General features: G+C 44.9%; 1 protein-coding gene across 6 annotated transcripts in view; it reads right to left on the minus strand.

Moving 5' to 3' along the window:
* syne1b (spectrin repeat containing, nuclear envelope 1b) overlaps positions 1-18,045 on the minus strand; it is a 478,102-nt gene that overhangs the window by 361,808 nt on the left and 98,249 nt on the right. For all 6 annotated transcript variants that reach the window (XM_067989374.1, XM_067989378.1, XM_067989371.1 and 3 more), the window contains exons 14-21: positions 16,181-16,277; positions 15,852-16,054; positions 14,391-14,555; positions 11,592-11,744; positions 10,556-10,699; positions 6,034-6,207; positions 5,791-5,949; positions 2,476-2,640 (exon numbers count right to left, since the gene is read on the minus strand). In XM_067989374.1, coding sequence (XP_067845475.1) covers positions 2,476-2,640; positions 5,791-5,949; positions 6,034-6,207; positions 10,556-10,699; positions 11,592-11,744; positions 14,391-14,555; positions 15,852-16,054; positions 16,181-16,277 — 1,260 coding nt within the window. The remainder of the gene's footprint in view (positions 1-2,475; positions 2,641-5,790; positions 5,950-6,033; positions 6,208-10,555; positions 10,700-11,591; positions 11,745-14,390; positions 14,556-15,851; positions 16,055-16,180; positions 16,278-18,045) is intronic.

Consider the following 18,045-nt stretch of genomic DNA (forward strand, 5'->3'; position numbering starts at 1 on the left):
ATAGCATTCCACAGAATAGGAGGAGAGGATAAAAAACACCCAGGGGAGGCAAAGAGAAAGAGACAGAGAGACAGAGACAGATAGACAGGGGGAGTGAGAAAGAGGGAGAGAATAACAGAGACAAAGTTTGTATGTGTGTGTGCAACAGTTGAGTATGAGTGAATGAGTGTGTATGAGTGAGCATGTGTGAGAGAGTGAGTGTATGAGTGAGAGCGTGTGTGAGTGAGAGAGCGTGTGTGAGTGAGAGAGCGTGTGTGAGAGCGTGTGTGAGAGCGTGTGTGAGAGCGTGTGTGAGAGTGTGTGTGAGAGTGAGTGTGTGAGAGTGAGTGTATGAGTGAGAGTTTGTGTGTGTGAGTGAGTATGAGAGTGAGTGTATGAGTGAGAGTTTGTGTGTGTGAGAGTAAGTGTATGAGTGTGTGTGTGTATACAAGACAGCAGATAATAACAGGAGCAGGCTTGATGGGCCAAATAACCTTTCTCCATTCCATTTTTAGGATTTCCGGCAATATTACTAACAGTATCTGGTTAATGGTTTTGTGCAACAGTTTAACTAATAATTCTAGTTAACATTTGTATACTGATTACTCAACAGCAGGTCCCCCTACCAGTGTACAGCCCTGGCTGTTAATGACAGAGATGAGCATTATCACTGGTTCTGCTGCTACTCAGATGTTAAGAGTTAAAGTAGTGGACAAGGGAATGTCAATGGATGTTATTTATATGGACTTCCAGAAGGCATTTGATAAAGTCTCACATAAGAGACTGTTAGCTAAAATAGAAGCCCATGGAATCGAGGGAAAAGTACAGACTTGGTTAGGAAGTTGGTTGAGCGAAAGGCGACAGAGAGTAGGGATAATGGGTAGGTACTCACATTGGCAGGATGTGACTAGTGGAGTCCCGCAGGGATCTGTCTTGGGGCCTCAATTATTCATCATTTATTAACAACTTAGATGAAGGCATAGAAAGTCTCATATCTAAGTTTGCCAATGACACAATGATTGGTGGCATTGTAAGCAGTGTAGATGAAAACATAAAATTACAAAGGGATATTGATAGATTGGGTGAAACTGTGGCAAATGGAATTCAATGAAGCAAATGTGAGGTCATCCACTTTGGATCGAAAAAGTATAGAACAGATTACTTTTTAAATGGTAAAAAGTTAAAAACAGTAGATGTCCAAAGGGACTTGGGGGTTCAGGTACATAGATCATTGAAGTGTCATGAATAGGTGCAGAAAATAATCAATAAGGCTAATGGAATGCTGGACTTTATATCTAGAGAACTGGAGTACAAGGGGGCAGAAGTTATGCTGCAGCTATACAAAGCCCTGGTTAGACCGCACCTGGAGTACTGTGAGCAGTTCTGGGCACCGCACCTTCAGAAGGACATACTGGCCTTGGAGGGACTGCACGTAAGTTTACTAGAATGATACCCGGACTTCAAGGGTTAAGTTACGAGGAGAGATTACACAAATTGGGGTTGTATTCTCTAGAGTTTAGAAGGTTAAGGGGTGATCTGATCGAAGTTTATAAGATATTAAGGGGAACAGATAGGGTGGATAGAGAGAAACTATTTCCGCTGGTTGGGGATTCTAGGAGTAGGGGGCATAGTCTAAAAATTAGAGCCAGACCTTTCAGGAGTGAGATTAGAAAACATTTCTACTCACAAAGGGTGGTAGAAGTTTGGAACTCTCTTCTGCAAATGGTAATTAATGCTAGCTCAATTGCTAAATTTAAATGTGAGATAGATAGCTTTTTGGCAACCAAAGATATTAAGGGATATGGGCCAAAGGCAGGTGTATGGAGTTAGATCACAGATCAGCCATGATCTTATCAAATTGTGGAGCAGGCTCGAGAGGCTGAATGGCCTACTCCTGTTCCTATGTTCCTAAGAGTTAATTTAGGTCATTGATGCCACATCCTTAATAATCAATTAACTGGGCCAAATCTGCTTTACGGAGCCTGTTTAGCACCACACTGAACAGGACCAGATGGGTACGTTGGATCCGTTGGGTAAATTTTCCGGTTGGGAATCTCCTTACACAGAGTCTCACCCCCCGGGAGTGTATATGGATAAATGCGCGCAGGACCCACAGTGTTACTAAACAGAAAATCATGGACCACAAGGAAGCTCCTGATGTGGGCTCCCGATGGGCGGGGCTCTGTGTTGGGAGGTGACAGTCGGAAAGTGTACCCTTGTACTTGAAAACAAAATACTGCGGATATTGGAAATCTGAAATAAAAGCAGAAAATGCTGAAAAATATGAGCCGGTCAGGCAGCATCTGCAGAAAAAGGAAAGTAGGGTTAATGTTTCAGGTCGATGACCTTTCTTGTTAACACTCTCCCAGCTTCAAGCTGTTTACGGCCACGTGTTCAACAACACTTCCCTAACGAAACATTCCGCGAGCCAGAGCTGCGAATAGGTCAGAGGCGCCTGTCGTACGGCTCATCCTCACTGTGTTCTCCATCTCTCACCGTATGTCTTGCCAAAAGCCGCTCAGGGTTCCCCTGTTCTACCATGGCCGTCTGAGCAGACTGCAGGATCATTTCCAGGTCCTTCCTGCAGTCTTCGAATCTCTTCAGCAGACTGCTGTTTGTCTCCATGTGCTTCCTCCACTCTGCTCCCTTCCTCACCATGTCCTGTTGGAAAGTAGCATGTAAGGTGGAGGTTTATAAATAAAAGAATTGCATTTATATAGAGCCTTTCACAACCTCAGGACGTCCCAAAGTGTTTTACAGCCAATGAAGTACTTTTTGAAGTGTGGTCACTGTTGTAATGTAGGAAATGCGGCAGCCAAAAATGCACACAGCAAGGTCCCACAAACAGCAATGTGATAAATGACCAGACAATCTGTTTTATTGATGTTGATTGAGGGATTAATATTGGCCAGGACACCAGGAGAACTCACCTGCTCTTCTTTCAATAGTGCCATGGGATCTTTTACGTCCATCTGAGAGGGCAGACGGGACCTCAGTTTGTCTCATCCGAAATACGGCACCTGAGACAGTGCAGCACTCTCTCAGTACTGCACTGGGAATGTCAGCCTGGATTATACGCTCAAATCTCTGGACTAGCTCTAACCCGCTGCTGCTCTGCAGGTGTCGGAGGTATGATATTTTGCAATTGTGCCCTTCCTTGGGGGGGGTGGGGGGGGGCCTCACCCAACGGTAATGCGTATCAGGAAACCATGGGGACTCCCAGCCGGCAGCAGACATTTGTAAAACTGACCCAGAGGGATGCAGCTATTCCAACACTATCCTGGTTGGCCTCCCACCTGTTACCCTCTGTAAACTTGAGCTCATCCAAAGCTCTATTGCCCATATCCTAACTCAGACCAAGCCCTGTTCACCCATCACCCCTGTGCTCGCTGACCTACATTGGTTCCAGGTCTGGCAACGCCTCGATTTTAAAATTCTCATCCTTATTTTCAAATCCCGCCTTGGCCTCACCCCTCCCTATCTCTGTTACCTACAATCTTCCAAGATCTCTGCGCTCCCCCAATTCTGGCCTCTTGTGCACCCCCGATTTTCATCGCTCCACCATTGGCAGCCATGCCTTCAGCTGCCTAGGCCCTAAGCTCTGGAATTGCCTCCCTAAACCCCTCCGCCTCTCTACCTCTCTCTCCTCCTTTAAGACGCTCATTAAAAGCTACCTCTTTGACCAAACTTTTGATCACCTATCCTAATATCTCCTTACATGCTGCATGTTTCTAGCATGTCCGATTACGCTCACGTGACGTGCCTCGGGACATTTTACTACCTTAAGGGTGCTATATCAAAACAGGTTGTTGTTGTTATTGTTGTTGTAAGTGTTGCTGTCGTAAACCTTGCCTTTCTGTGTGTCCATTTTGTCTCTGTCCTAGTCTATTCTCTCTCACACTTGGAGTGTATTTCCGTGGGGGGGTTCTCCCACTCACCCGCCTCACCATCAGCCAAAGAACCAAGGAAACACCAGGAAAAATGGCATGAATGGTGCTTAATGTTTCTCTGGGGTTTCAGCAGCTGTTCTGCAAATTCACCCCCTCAGAGTTTTGGGGCTATTTTTACACAAAGTGTGACGCTGTGAAATGCACTATTGGAGTTAGTGAGTGAAGGAGAGACCATGTCAACATTTAAGAATAGGTTAGCTAGGTGATTGAAGGAAAAAGGGAATAAAGGGATATGGGAACAGGCCAGGTCCATGGGACTAGTATACTGCTCACGGGGAGGATAAACAGTAACACGGACTGGTTAGGCTGAAGGACTGGTTTCCGTGTTGTAATTTCTATGTAATTCAGCCACTGAACCATACAATACACATCCAGGCTCCACAGCTATTGTACAATGCCAACTGGATTCACCTCCGCTACAGGTTTTACTAAATCAGTAAGAACCTCTACTTTCTTTGTACAATATACGGGGAAACACTTAACAAATTAGCACCTCCCACATAGAGCTACTTGCCCTGGGAGCACTAATCTAAATAGGGGATGCGCCCACTCTGTGGCCTGACAGATTCCTGTGCTCAATATTCCGATTAGCGCTCCCAGTGGATGAAGTTCCAAGCCAGGGGGAAGTGCTAATTCATAAAAATCTGACCCATATTGGATAGGTTACACGGGTAGGAGTGCATTTTATCAATGGTAATATATAGGCTGGAGGACGGTATCAGGTACAAAGCATCAAATCATCAACAGACATGGTAACGTAATAAGCCACCATGTCTCATCTCGAACCTGGGATGTATTGTGTCCTTGAAACGAGGTCCAGCCTATGTGCAACACTATATTATAAGGATGCAGCTCATTTATTCTATCTGTTCATTTTAATTCTCTTGCCAGCAAGTGTCATGATTATTTCCTCTGGTTGGGGTATCAATGATGAGGGGTCATCAATTTAAAACTGTCCGTGAGAGTGAAGAGAGAGGTTGGGAGAAATTTCTTTACGCAGAGGTTTTGATGATGTACGGAATGCTTTGCCACAGGGAGTGGTAGAAGCAGATACCATTGCATTTTTTAAGGCAACATTGAAGAAATATTTGAAGCAGAGGAAGATACAGGGCTAAAGGGAGAGAGCAGAGGAGTGGGATTAGTTTTGGGATTGATGCAGGACTATGGAGAGAGCACAGGGCAGTGGGATTAGTTTTGAGATTGATACAGGACTATGGGAAGATAGCAGAACAGTGGGATTAATTTTGCGATTGATAGAGGGCTACGGGGAGAGAGCAGAGCAGTGGGATTAGTTTTCGAATTGATTAAGGACTATGGGGAGAGATCGAGGCAGTGGGATTAGTTTGGGATTGATACAGGGCTGTAGGGAGAGAGTGGGGCTTTGGGATTAATACAGGGCTGTGGAGAGAGCACGGGGCAGTGGGATTAGTTTGGGATTGATACATGACTATGGGGAGAGAGCAGAGCAATGGGATTAGTTTTGGATTGATACAGGGCTATAGGAGGAGAGTGGGGCAGTGGGATTAATACAGGGCTATGGGGAGAGAACAGGGCAGTGGGATTAGTTATGGGATTGATACAGGGCTATGGGGAGAGAGCGGGGCAGTGGGATTGATACAGGACTATGGGGAGAGAATGAGACAGTGGGACTAATTGGATAGCTCTCGCAAAGGGCTGGCACAGACACGATGGACTGAATGACCTCCTTCTTTGCTGTAAACCTGCATGGTTCTGTAATTCTAATATTGCAGGAATCCAGTTTCCCATTCACAGTGAGTAACGTTGTCTGAACACTTGCTCCTGTCTGTGTCACCCCATACAGAGTAAATGAAGATTTGCACATGCAGTAATGGAGATCCACCTGGGATGTTGCTTGAATTTGAAGGAGTTTCTTCTGAAGTACAGAGGAATCCAGGTGCTTCATCACTTTGCTGCAGCTTAGCAGTTTCTGAACAGTCTGCATATTCCACTCTGCTGCAGCCACAGCTTTTTTGCATTTTTCTTGGCATGATGTCAGTTCCTACAGGGGAAACAAAGGACAGAATTTTTAGTTCCAGGAGCCTGTCGTCAAACTCTGCAGAACAGAGACAGAATCTCTACCCACCTGGTGTCTAATCTTGAAACTGTCCACGGAGTGACCCTCAGCTTCTCCGACCGAGGTGATCTGATTGGTTCTATTCAGCAACTCGTAGAAAGCCGTAATTTGCTTCTCCAGCTCGTCCAGTGGAGCCAGCAACTGCTGAGCTTCGAGGAGCAGGCATTGACAGCGCTCTCGAACCTGTACAACACAGCAGAGCAGGCAAGAATCGAGTACAGATGTCAGCCAGGCAACAAACATACAACGTGGCACTTATTCAAAGTCAAGTAGCTTACTGAAAATTTATATTGGTACTCTCTCTTCTGACTGTATGTATCCCATAATTATTAGTTTGGTTCAGTAATAGCGTTGCCATTTATGATTCTAAAGGGTGTGAGTTTGAACCCCACTCCAGGGACTTGAACACATAATCTAGGCTGACACTCAAGTACAGTACTGAGGGAGTGCTGCACTGTCTGAGGGTCAGTACTGAGGCAGTGCTGCACTGTCAGAGGATCAGTACTGAGGGAGTGCTGCACTGTCAGAGGATCAGTACTGAGGGAGTGCTGCACTGTCGGAGGTGTCATCGCTCAGATGAGATGCTAAAAGGGGGTTCCATCTGCCAGTTCAGGTGGATGTTAAAGATCCCACGGCACTATTCGAAGAAGAGCAGGGGAGTTCTCCCCAGTGTCCTACATGGATTTTAGCAAGGCTTTTGACAAGGTCCCACATGGCAGATTGGTCAAAAAAGTAAAGGCTCATGAGATCCAAGGGATTTTTTTTTTTTATTCGTTCATGGGACATGGGCGTTATTGGCATGGCCAGCATTTATTGCCCATCCCTAATTGCCCTTGAGAAAGTGGTGGTGAGCCGCCTTCTTGAACCGCTGCAGTCCATGTGGTGAAGGTTCTCTCACTGTTGGGTAGGGAGTTCCAGGATTTTGACCCAGCGACGATGAAGGAACGGCGATATATTTCCAAGTCGGGATGGTGTGTGACTTGGAGGGGAACGTGCAGGTGGTGTTGTTCCCATGTGCCTGCTGCCCTTGTCCTTCTAGATGGTAGAGGTCGCGGGTTTGGGAGGTGCTGTCGAAGAAGCCTGGGCGAGTTGCTGCAGTGCACCCTGTGGATGGTACATACTGCATCCACAGTGCGCCGGTGGTGAAGGGAGTGAATGTTTAGGGTGGTGGATGGAGTGCCAATCAAGTGGGCTGCTTTGTCCTGGATGGTGTCGAGCTTCTTGAATGTTGTTGGAGCTGCACTCATCCAGGCAAGTGGAGAGTATTCCATCACACTCCTGACTTATGCCTTGTAGATGGTGGAAAGGCTTTGGGGAGTCAAGAGGTGAGTCACTCGCCGCAGAATACCCAGCCTCTGACCTGCTCTTGTAGCCACAATATTTATGTGGCTGGTCCAGTTAAGTTTCTGGTCAATGGTGACCCCCAGGATGTTGATGGTGGGGGATTCAGCAATGGTAATGCCGTTGAATGTCAAGGGGAGGTGGTTAGAATCTCTCTTGTTGGAGATGGTCATTGCCTGGCACTTGTCTGGCGTGAATATTTCTTGCCACTTATCAGCCCAAGCCTGGTTGTTGTCCAGGTCTTGCTGCACGTGGGCACGGACTGCTTCATTATCTGAGGGGTTGCAAACGGAACTGAACACTGTGCAATCATCAGCGAACATCCCCATTCCCCCAATGTTGCAAATTGGATCCAAAATTGGCTCAGTGGCAGGAAGCAAAGGGTAATGGCCGATGGGTGCTTTTGCGACTGGAAGGCTGTTTCCAGTGGGGTGCCGCAGGACTCGGTACTAGGTCCTTTGCTTTTTGTGGTATACATTAACGATTTGGACTTAAACGTAGGGGGCACATTTAAGAAATTTGCGGATGACACAAAGATAGGCCGTGTGATTGATAGTGAGGAGGAAAGCTGTAGTCTGCAGGAAGGTATCAATGGACTGGTCGGATGGGCAGAAAAGTGGCAAATGGAGTTCAATCCAGAGAAGTGTGAGGTAATGCATTTGGGGAGAGCAAACAAGGCAAGGGAATACACAATAAATGGGAGGATACTGAGTGGTGTAGAGGAAGTGAGGGACCCTTGGAGTACATGTCCGCAGATCCCTAAAGGTAGCAGGACAGGTAAGATAAGGTGGTTAAGAAGGCATTCCTTTATTAGCCGAGGCATAGAATATAAAAGCAGGGATGTTATGCTGGAATGGTATAAAACACTAGTTAGGCCACAGCTTGAGTACTGCACACAGTTCTGGTCACCACATTATAGGAAGGATGTGATTGCACTAGAGAGGGTGCAGAGGAGATTTACGAGGATGTTGCCAGGACTGGAGAATTTTAGCTATGACGACAGATTGGATAGGCTGGGGTTGCTTTCCTTGGAACAGAGGAGGTTATAGGGTGATTTGACTGAGGTGTACAAAATTATGAGGGGCCTAGATAGAGAGGACCTATTTCCCTTAGCGAGGGGTCAATAACCGGGGGGCATAGATTTAAAGTGATTGGTAGAAGGATTAGAGTGGAAATGAGGAAAAATGTTTTCACCCAGAGGGTGGTGGGGGTCTGGAACTCATTGCCTGAAAGGGCAGTAGAGGCAGAAGCCCTCAACCCATTTAAAAAAATACCTGGATGTGCATCTGAAGAGCCGTGACCTGCAGGGCTACAGACCAAATGCGGGAAAGTGGGATTAGGCTGGGTGGCTCGTTTCTCAGCCGGCGCGGACACGATGGGCCGAATGGCCTCCTTCTGTGTCGTAAGTTTTCTATGATTCTATGATTCAAACACAGAGTAACAGCTCATTCATCTCATTTGCTGTTTGTGGGAATTGACTGGCTCGTTTCCCTACAAAACAACAGTGACTACACTTCAAAAGTAACTCGTTGGCTATGAAGCACTTTGGGATGGAGGATGTGAAAGGCACTTTATAAAGGCAGGATTCTGACTCACTCCCAGGGCTTTGCACTGATTTGCCCCATTTTGATGAGCACAAAATAAAAACTCACAGAAAGTATTTTAAATCATGGAGATCAAAACTTGAAAATAAGTTAGGGAAAAAAATATCTGCAGCTTGAAAATAAAAGTGGTCAAACGGCAAAAAGTTTTTACAACATAAAATATCGCTAAACACGAGGATAAATTCATTGACTCTGTGCGTGGGTTGGGGTTTGAGATGAGGGTATAGCATTGTTGGGCTGGGTTACAGACCCAGGCTCACTCTGAGTGCGACTCCCCACTGGGAGTGCGGGATCGGTGAATTTACCCACTAGCCCCTTATTGAACTATAGTGTTCTGAAGAATTAATGTTAAATCACTGACATTAAATTTTAGTTGCTATTCGTTCTATATTAGTCTCACACCCCTTTCTGTAGGGGGCTTGGAGTGAATACCAGGAAGGTTTGGGAGTAGGACAGCTGCCTGCTGCCTTAGGCAGAGAATCGTGCATGGGCCACACTGGTCAGATGGGCCACACTGGTCAGATGGACACAAGGGTCAGACTGGCCCACATGGGTCAGGTGGGCCACAGTCAGATGGACACACAGGCCTTTTCCAGTCTGGTACAGTCCTAAGTCCATTAGGAAGGCAAATGGAATGTTTTCATTTATTGCAAGGGTAATGGAATATAAAAGTAGAGATGTTTTGCTACAGTTGTACAGGGCATTGGTAAGACTACATCTAGAATACTGTGTGCTGTTTTGTACTTCTTATTTAAGAAAGGACATTATTGCTTTAGAGGCGGTTCAGAGAAGGTTCACTCGACTGATTCCTGGGATGAGGGGGTTATCTTATGAGGAAAGGTTGGACAAATTGGGCCTGTATACATTGGAGTTTAGAAGAATGAGAGGTGATCTTAGGAACATAGGAACAGGAGTAGGCCATTCAGCCCCTCATGCCTGCTCCGCCATTTGATAAGATCACGGCTGATCTGTGATCTAGCTCCATATACCTGCCTTTGGCCCATATCCCTTAATACCTTTGGTTGCCAAAAAGCTATCTATCTCAGATTTAAATTTGGCAATTGAGCTAGTATCATATAAGAAATATATAAGATCCTGAGGGGACTTGAAGGGGTAGATGCTGAGAGATTGTTTCCCCTTGTGGGAGAGACTAGAACTAGGGGACAGAGTTTGAAAATAAGGAGTCTTCCATTTAAGACAGAGATGAGGAAAAAATTTTTCTCTCAGAGAGTCATGAGTCTGTGGAACTCCTTTCCCCAGAGAGCGGTGGAGGCGGGGTCATTGAATATTTTTAAGGCTGAGTTAGATAGATTCCTGATTAATAAGGGAGTCAAAGGTTATAGTAGGTAGACAGGAAAGTAGGGGTGAGGTCACAAACAGATCAGCCATGATCTTATCAAACGGCAGAGCAGGCTCGATAGGCCGAATGGCTTACTCCTGCTCTTAATTCGTATGTTTGCATGTACATACATATGTTCCTAAGTCCTACACTGAAGGACATGCTGATTGCCAAGTTCTGATCGCACCAACTAAAACTCTACCTTTAACTCACAGTACTGACCCCTAGTTCAGAGGCTCATTCTTACTTTTATCAGCTGATCCTTAACGGTTGACATCGTGGCCAGCATCTGCGTCACTTCATCCTGGGGCGTGTCCTTTGTTAACTGTTGCGCAGTCTTGGAAACCAGTTTGTACTGAGCTTCCATTATTGGCACCTTTTGCTTTATTACCTGCACAGCACACCAGAAATACAAATAACATCTCGTGATAATCCAACAGGTCATCCAGCAAACAGCTCTTTGAAACCAAAGTCAATGAAGTGAGGCATTGACATTGGGCCAGAAGCTCCTTGTGCTTCAGTGAATCGGTGTTGTTCGGTTTATTGTACACTTAAGACAAACAACTACGTCAACATTATTACCAGTTGTATAAGGTCTTCAGATCCATGCATCACTGATAGAAACCCAAACTATCACTGAGGACCTACACTGAACAGATATCCAATCTGTCAGCATTGGGATTTTCTGTATCTCTTCAGAAAGTCTCCTCTCTGTGTAATAATATCATGGAGGTAATTTTATGAGCACACACACACACACACACACACACAAAGGTACCTGTGCGTGTACACACACATGTATGCACAGACACACACATGCACGTAAACATTCTCTGCAAATGTGCCAATCACAGTGTGGTGTTTTACGTGCAGCCCTTTTGTTATTTTGCTTTTAAGGAATATTCTTCCTCAATTTCTCCTTATCTGCTGCTTGTTTGAAATTATTACCTCAATATTTTAGATACATTTTTTTCTCCCCCAAACTTTATATGCAAAATAAAATTACATCCAACAATGACCTCAATATGAAGTTGTTTCTCTCTCTCTCTAGTTCTCACTACATTCTGTCCTGACACACAGCCTATAACTAATCCTCTACTCACCATATGAAAACACCCCGGGTTAGATTTTCAACTCGCTGCCCAGGTGTAAACCTGACCATGTTAGGTTATGGCCACCCATTATAGAAACTGCCCGATTTTCATTTCTTTTGAAATCCTGTTTTACACCCAGGTGACAAGTTGGAAATCTGCCCCACTCTCTCAACATACAGAGTCCTGTACCTCCATATCTTGAACGTAAGTCTTGACATTCAGGAAAGACACATCCACAGGGGAGATTTGTTTTTCGTTCGCTGTCTCTACGAAGCTCTTCAGAGCAGACACTCCATCCAGATACTCCTTCTTTAGTTTGTCGACTTCATCTGCCCGTGCGTACTGCAAGCAGGAACACATTATCATATAGCTAGAATAATTGAAAGCAATCAGATCCTGCAGTAACAGAGCGCAGTAGTGTCGCATTCTGGCCGGTTAGACTAAAGGCTTCAAGGATGTTTTATAACATATCCCATTGATGTACAAATACTCAGCAATAATTTCTCTACAGGGTAACTGAGGGAGCAGACATAAGCTCCTAATTCTATGGATTGTCAATAAGATTGTGCAGCAATGGTTAAAGAACAGGAGAATGGGCAGTGATGTTCATAGAAAAGGAGAATGGGCAGTGATGTTTATGGAGTAGGAGAATGGGCAGTGATGGTTATAGAATAGGAGAATGGGCAGTGATATTTATAGAACAGGAGAATGGGCAGTGATATTTATGGAGTAGGAGAATGGGCAATGGTGTCTATAGAATAGGAGAATGGGCAGTGATATTTATAGAACAGGAGAATGGGCAGTGATGTTTATGGAGTAGGAGAATGGGCAGTGATGGTTATAGAATAGGAGAATGGGCAGTGATATTTATAGAACAGGAGAATGGGCAGTGATATTTATGGAGTAGGAGAATGGGCAATGGTGTCTATAGAATAGGAGAATGGGCAGTGATATTTATAGAACAGGAGAATGGGCAGTGATGTTTATGGAGTAGGAGAATGGGCAGTGATGTTTATAGAACAGGAGAATGGGCAGTGATGTTTACAGAACAGGAGAATGGGCAGTGATGTTTATAGAACAGGAGAATGGGCAGTGATGTTTATAGAACAGGAGAATGGGCAGTGATGTTTATAGAACAGGAGAATGGGCAGTGATGTTTATAGAACAGGAGAATGGGCAGTAATGGTTATAGAACAGGAGAATGGGCAGTGATGTTTATAGAACAGGAGAATGGGCAGTGATGTTTATAGAATAGGAGAATGGGCAGTGATGGTTATGGAGTAGGAGAATGGGCAGTGATGGTTATAGAATAGGAGAATGGGCAGTGATGTTTATAGAACAGGAGAATGGGCAGTGATGGTTATAGAACAGGAGAATGGGCAGTGATGTTTATGGAGTAGGAGAATGGGCAGTGATATTTATAAAACAGCATTGCTTCATGTCAGATTTTATATTGCAGTGAAACAGTTTCCCTCCCCCTCCACAATCATGGACACATCCTGCACCTTCCAATGCAACAGCTTCAGTCACTAATTTCATTGGATGTAGAAACAGATTTTTTAAATCTTTGTTTATTCTTGGAATGTAGATATCTGTACCTAGTTGCCCTTAGAGCATTAAGCGTGAACTGTGTAGTGTGGGACTGGAGTCAAATGTAGGCTCAGACCAGGTAGGGCAGCAGGTTTCCTTCTGTGAAGGGCATTCATGGACCAGTGGGTTTTTATGACAATCTGACAGATTTGTGGCCATTTGTCTGGTGCTAGACCACAAATTATTGATTTTTTAAGTTCAGTTTCACAACTTGCCCCAATGAGATATGAACTCGTGACCTCTGGGTTCTAGTCTAGTGCCAGAACCATGAGCCTACCGTACACATAGTGGGGAGGGTGAAGCCATGGATCACATTTTATCCTGGAACCTTTTCAGTTTGCCGGTCGTTCCTGAGGCACCAATAACAGCAATTGGGGAACACCCTTGAGATACACTCGATGGCTAAAGCATGTGAAATCACACCCAATAGCTCATGTGTTACTGTCATAGGAACAGGAATAGGCCATTCAGCCCCTCAAACCTCCTCCGCCATTCAATTTAGATTATGGCTGATCTGTATCTCATCTCTATTTTCCCGCCTTTGATCCATATCCATTGATACCCTTACCTAATAAAAATCTATCGATCTCAGTCTCGGAAGCTCCAATTGATCCCCAGCATTCACAGCCTTTTTTTGAGGAGAAAATTCCAGATTTCCACTACTCTTTGTGTGAAAAAGTGCTTCCTGATTTCACCCCGGAACTGGCCTAGCTCTAATTTTAAGATTATGTTCCCTTGTTCTGGATTCCCCCACCAGAGGAAACTGACTGTTGATATGCTGATAGGGTTAGATGAAGTTGGGAGGGAGGAGGCTCGTGTGGACCATAAATGCCGACATAGACCAGTTGGGCCGAATGGCCTGTTTCTGTGCTGTAGTTTCTATGTAACTCAATATAAGTAAATCATACACTATTTCCTCTCTTGAAAGCTGCCAGCTTGTTGTATAAACCCAACCAACTTGTTTCAGTGAAGGGAACCAGCCGACCCTACCCGGGTCTGGGCCGACATGTGACCCCAGTCCCACACAACGTGCTTAGCTTTTAATGTCATCTGAAGTGATCCAGCAAGCCACTCAATTGTGAAAAGAAACACAATTGCAAGAAGCAGGTCCACCATCACCTTCTCAGGGCAACTACGGATGGGCAATAATTGTCGGCCTTGCCAGCGATGCCTACATCCTGAGAACAAGTAATAAAAAAACCTGATGGCCTCTCTATTCTTTGTATAGCTATTGAACACAAACCCTAGGAACCTGCAGGTTGCTCCGGTCACCAGTGTAGCCCATTTCTCGGTACTGAACAGAGGTACTTAACCAGGCCATTGTGCACTGCTGGTCTCCAAAAGTCTCTGTGATATTCGATTCCAACAGGAGGAAAAAATGGACCCAGAGCAACCTACGTGTTTAACTTTGACAAAGAGCTCCCTCCAACGTCCATTCAGTAAGAGCAGCTGCTGTTTGAGATCTCGAGAGACCAATTCATCGCACGTCTCGATGAGGAAATTCCCTGCGTCATTCATAACGGAGTGCTGTTGGATCCAGTGAGGGAGGTGTCGGAAGAAGTCCTTCAAATGCAAACACAAAAGAAATGTAAGAATGGAGCGTTAAATATTAACTGCTGTACATTCTGTCACGATTGGTTTTGGTGATGCAATTGTCCAGTGATATGACTTCACAGTTTATGTAAAATACAGGAAACACATCAATGGTTGACCCAGCGTAATAACCTTCTTATAGTGACAGCTCGGCTCAAGATGCTGGCACTCTGAGTCAGAACGACCGCTCCAGTGCTTGAGCCAATAACTCTAGTTTTATGCTGCAGCACAGTACCGAAGGAGTGCTGTAGAGTCGGAGGTTCCATCCTTCAGATGAAACACACTGAGGTCCTGACTGTGTGGTACAGGTGGATGTTAAAGAGCCCACAGCACTACTTTGAAGAAAAGCAAAGAGTTCTCCCCAGTGTCCTGAGCCAACATTCTTCTCTCAACCACCACCGAAAACAAATTAACTGATCATTCATTAAACTGCTATTTGTGGGATCTTGCTGTTTTGTGGGATAATGGCTGTTGTATCTGCCTACACAACAGTGATTGCATTTCAAAGTCATTCCTTGCATAAAGAGCATTGAAATGGTTGAGAGAGATCTGAATGTATATACTTTCCTTTAATCTTTCAAACTAAAGTATACTGTTCACTCAAAGTCCTTAATTTAGATGCACAGGTATTAGAATATAAATACAAAGTAAACTATGAGTTGACTTACCCCAGCGTGATCTACTGATCCTGAATCTCTCCAACTGCCAAACTCATCTCAAGTCTTCACTCCTGGCATCCTCAGGTACCATGGCGATATAGATACGTGTCACATGTAGCACATACATCGGGCAACATGCACGATGATGTCACTAATGTGATACACACACATCTCAGGACCCACAAAGACCAGGGGGATTTCAGAGATTTACGGCCAGACTCGGGAGGGAGTTGCTATTTACTGATCTATCAACCCGGAAAAAGTTTACCCCATACCAGCTCACTATTGCCCCTGTGCAACTTCAGTGTTACCCCATACCAGCTCACTGTTACCCCTATACAACTTCAGTGTTACCCCTATACCAGCTCACTGTTACCCCTATACCAGTCCACTATTGCCCCATACCAGTTCACTATTGCCCCTATACCAGCTCACTATTACCCTATACCAGTTCACTATTACCCTATACCAGCTCACTTCGTCATGACACTGATGCTTAGGTTGTTTAAAAAATGATTTATAAAACTGGATGTTTCCGCATTCTACAGTGGCAGAGTATATATAAGAGCTCTGCAGATTTTACTAATGCCATATAGTTACGCTTTACCCTCTTGGCAAGTTCCGGTTGGTTCAGCATCTTCTCTGCATCTTCCAGCCAGGCCTGCAGGCCTGCCACTGTACTGCTGTACTTGTCCCAGTTGGTAACCACCTCTTCCAGCATGCTCCTGACACTGCGCACCTCCACAGACAGATTCCGCCACTGTACCATCGAATCGCTCAAGAACTTGTTGACGTTCTCTCTCTCTTCAGCTGCAGGCAACAGAAATAACAGGATGAGATCCCAAGCAGCAAGCAGAGGAAGTAGGTAAGGATGTCAATCGTCAGAGCATTCAACCAGCACGGGGATAAAATCGGCTTCAACAACCGTCTGATTACCTGAATCCTCGGCTTTCAAGTACGTGTCGGCTGCCTGCTTCAGAGACTGGAAGGTGACCTCATAGTGTCCAAAAAACTTGTTTCCCTCGACAAATGACTGCAGAGAAAGATTGAAGGTGTCAAAGAGATTTGGGTGTCCAAATACTCAAATCACTAAAAGCCAGTGGAAAGGTACAAAACGTAATAAAAAAGGCTAAAGGAATGTTAGTCTTTATCTCAAGAGGGCTGGAATACAAAGGGGAGGAAGTGATGCTTCAGTTGTACAGAGTCTCAACAGCTTTTTGGGGGAAGAGAGTTCCAGGTTTCCACGACCCTTTGCATGAAGATGTGCCTCCTGGTATCACACCTGAACAGCTGAGCCCTAATTTTAAGATTATTCCCCCTTGTTCTGGACCCCCACCAGAGGAAATAGTTTCTCTCTTATTCACCCTATCAAATCATTTAATCATCTTAAACACCTCTATTAGATCACCCCGTAAGCTTCTATACTCAAGGGAATACAAACCAAGTTTGAGGAACCTGGCCTTACAGCCCCGGTATCATTCAGGTGAATCTGCACTAGAATCATAGAATCATAGAAGTTTACAACATGGAAACAGGCCCTTCGGCCCAACATGTCCATGTCACCCAGTTTATACCACTAAGCTAGTCCCAGTTCCCTGCACTTGGCCCATATCACTCTATACCCATCTTACCCATGTAACTGTCCAAATGCTTTTTAAAAGACAAAATTGTACCCGCCTCTACTACTGCCTCTGGCAGCTCGTTCCAGACACTCACCACCCTTTGAGTGAAAAAATTGCCCCTCTGGACCCTTTTGTATCTCTCCCCTCTCACCTTAAATCTATGCTCCCTCGTTATAGACTCCCCTACCTTTGGGAAAAGATTTTGACTATCGACCTTATCTATGCCCCTCATTATTTTATAGACTTCTATAAGATCACCCCTAAACCTCCTACTCTCCAGGGAAAAAAGTCTCAGTCTATCAAACCTCTCCCTATAAGTCAAACCATCAAGTCCCGGTAGCATCCTAGTAAATCTTTTCAGCACTTTTTCTAGTTTAATAATATCCTTTCTATAATAGGGTGACCAGAACTGTACACAGTATTCCAAGTGTGGCCTAACTAATGTCTTGTACAACTTCAACAAGACATCCCAACTCCTGTATTCAATGTTCTGACCAATGAAACCAAGCATGCTGAATGCCTTCTTCACCACCCTATCCACCTGTGACTCCACTTTCAAGGAGCTATGAACCTGAACTCCTAGATCTCTTTGTTCTATAACTCTCCCCAACGCCCTACCATTAACGGAGTAGGTCCTGGCCCGATTTGATCTACCAAAATGCATCACCTCAGATTTATCTAAATTAAACTCCATCTGCCATTCATCGGCCCACTGGCCCAATTTATCAAGATCCCGTTGCAATCCTAGATAACCTTCTTCACTGTCCACAATGCCACCAATCTTGGTGTCATCTGCAAACTTACTAACCATGCCTCCTAAATTCTCATCCAAATCATTAATATAAATAACAAATAACAGCGGACCCAGCACCGATCCCTGAGGCACACCGCTGGTCACAGGCCTCCAGTTTGAAAAACAACCCTCTACAACCACCCTCTGTCTTCTGCCGTCAATCCAATTTTGTGTCCAATTGGCTACCTCACCTTGGATCCCATGAGATCTAACCTTATGTAACAACCTACCATGCGGTACCTTGTCAAAGGCTTTGCTAAAGTCCATGTAGACCACGTCTACTGCACAGCCCTCATCTATCTTCTTGGTTACCCCTTCAAAAAACTCAATCAAATTTGTGAGACATGATTTTCCACTCACAAAACCATGCTGACTGTTCCTAATCA

Source organism: Heptranchias perlo, chromosome 8 (genome assembly GCF_035084215.1).
Source record: "Heptranchias perlo isolate sHepPer1 chromosome 8, sHepPer1.hap1, whole genome shotgun sequence".
Lineage (NCBI taxonomy): Eukaryota > Metazoa > Chordata > Chondrichthyes > Hexanchiformes > Hexanchidae > Heptranchias > Heptranchias perlo.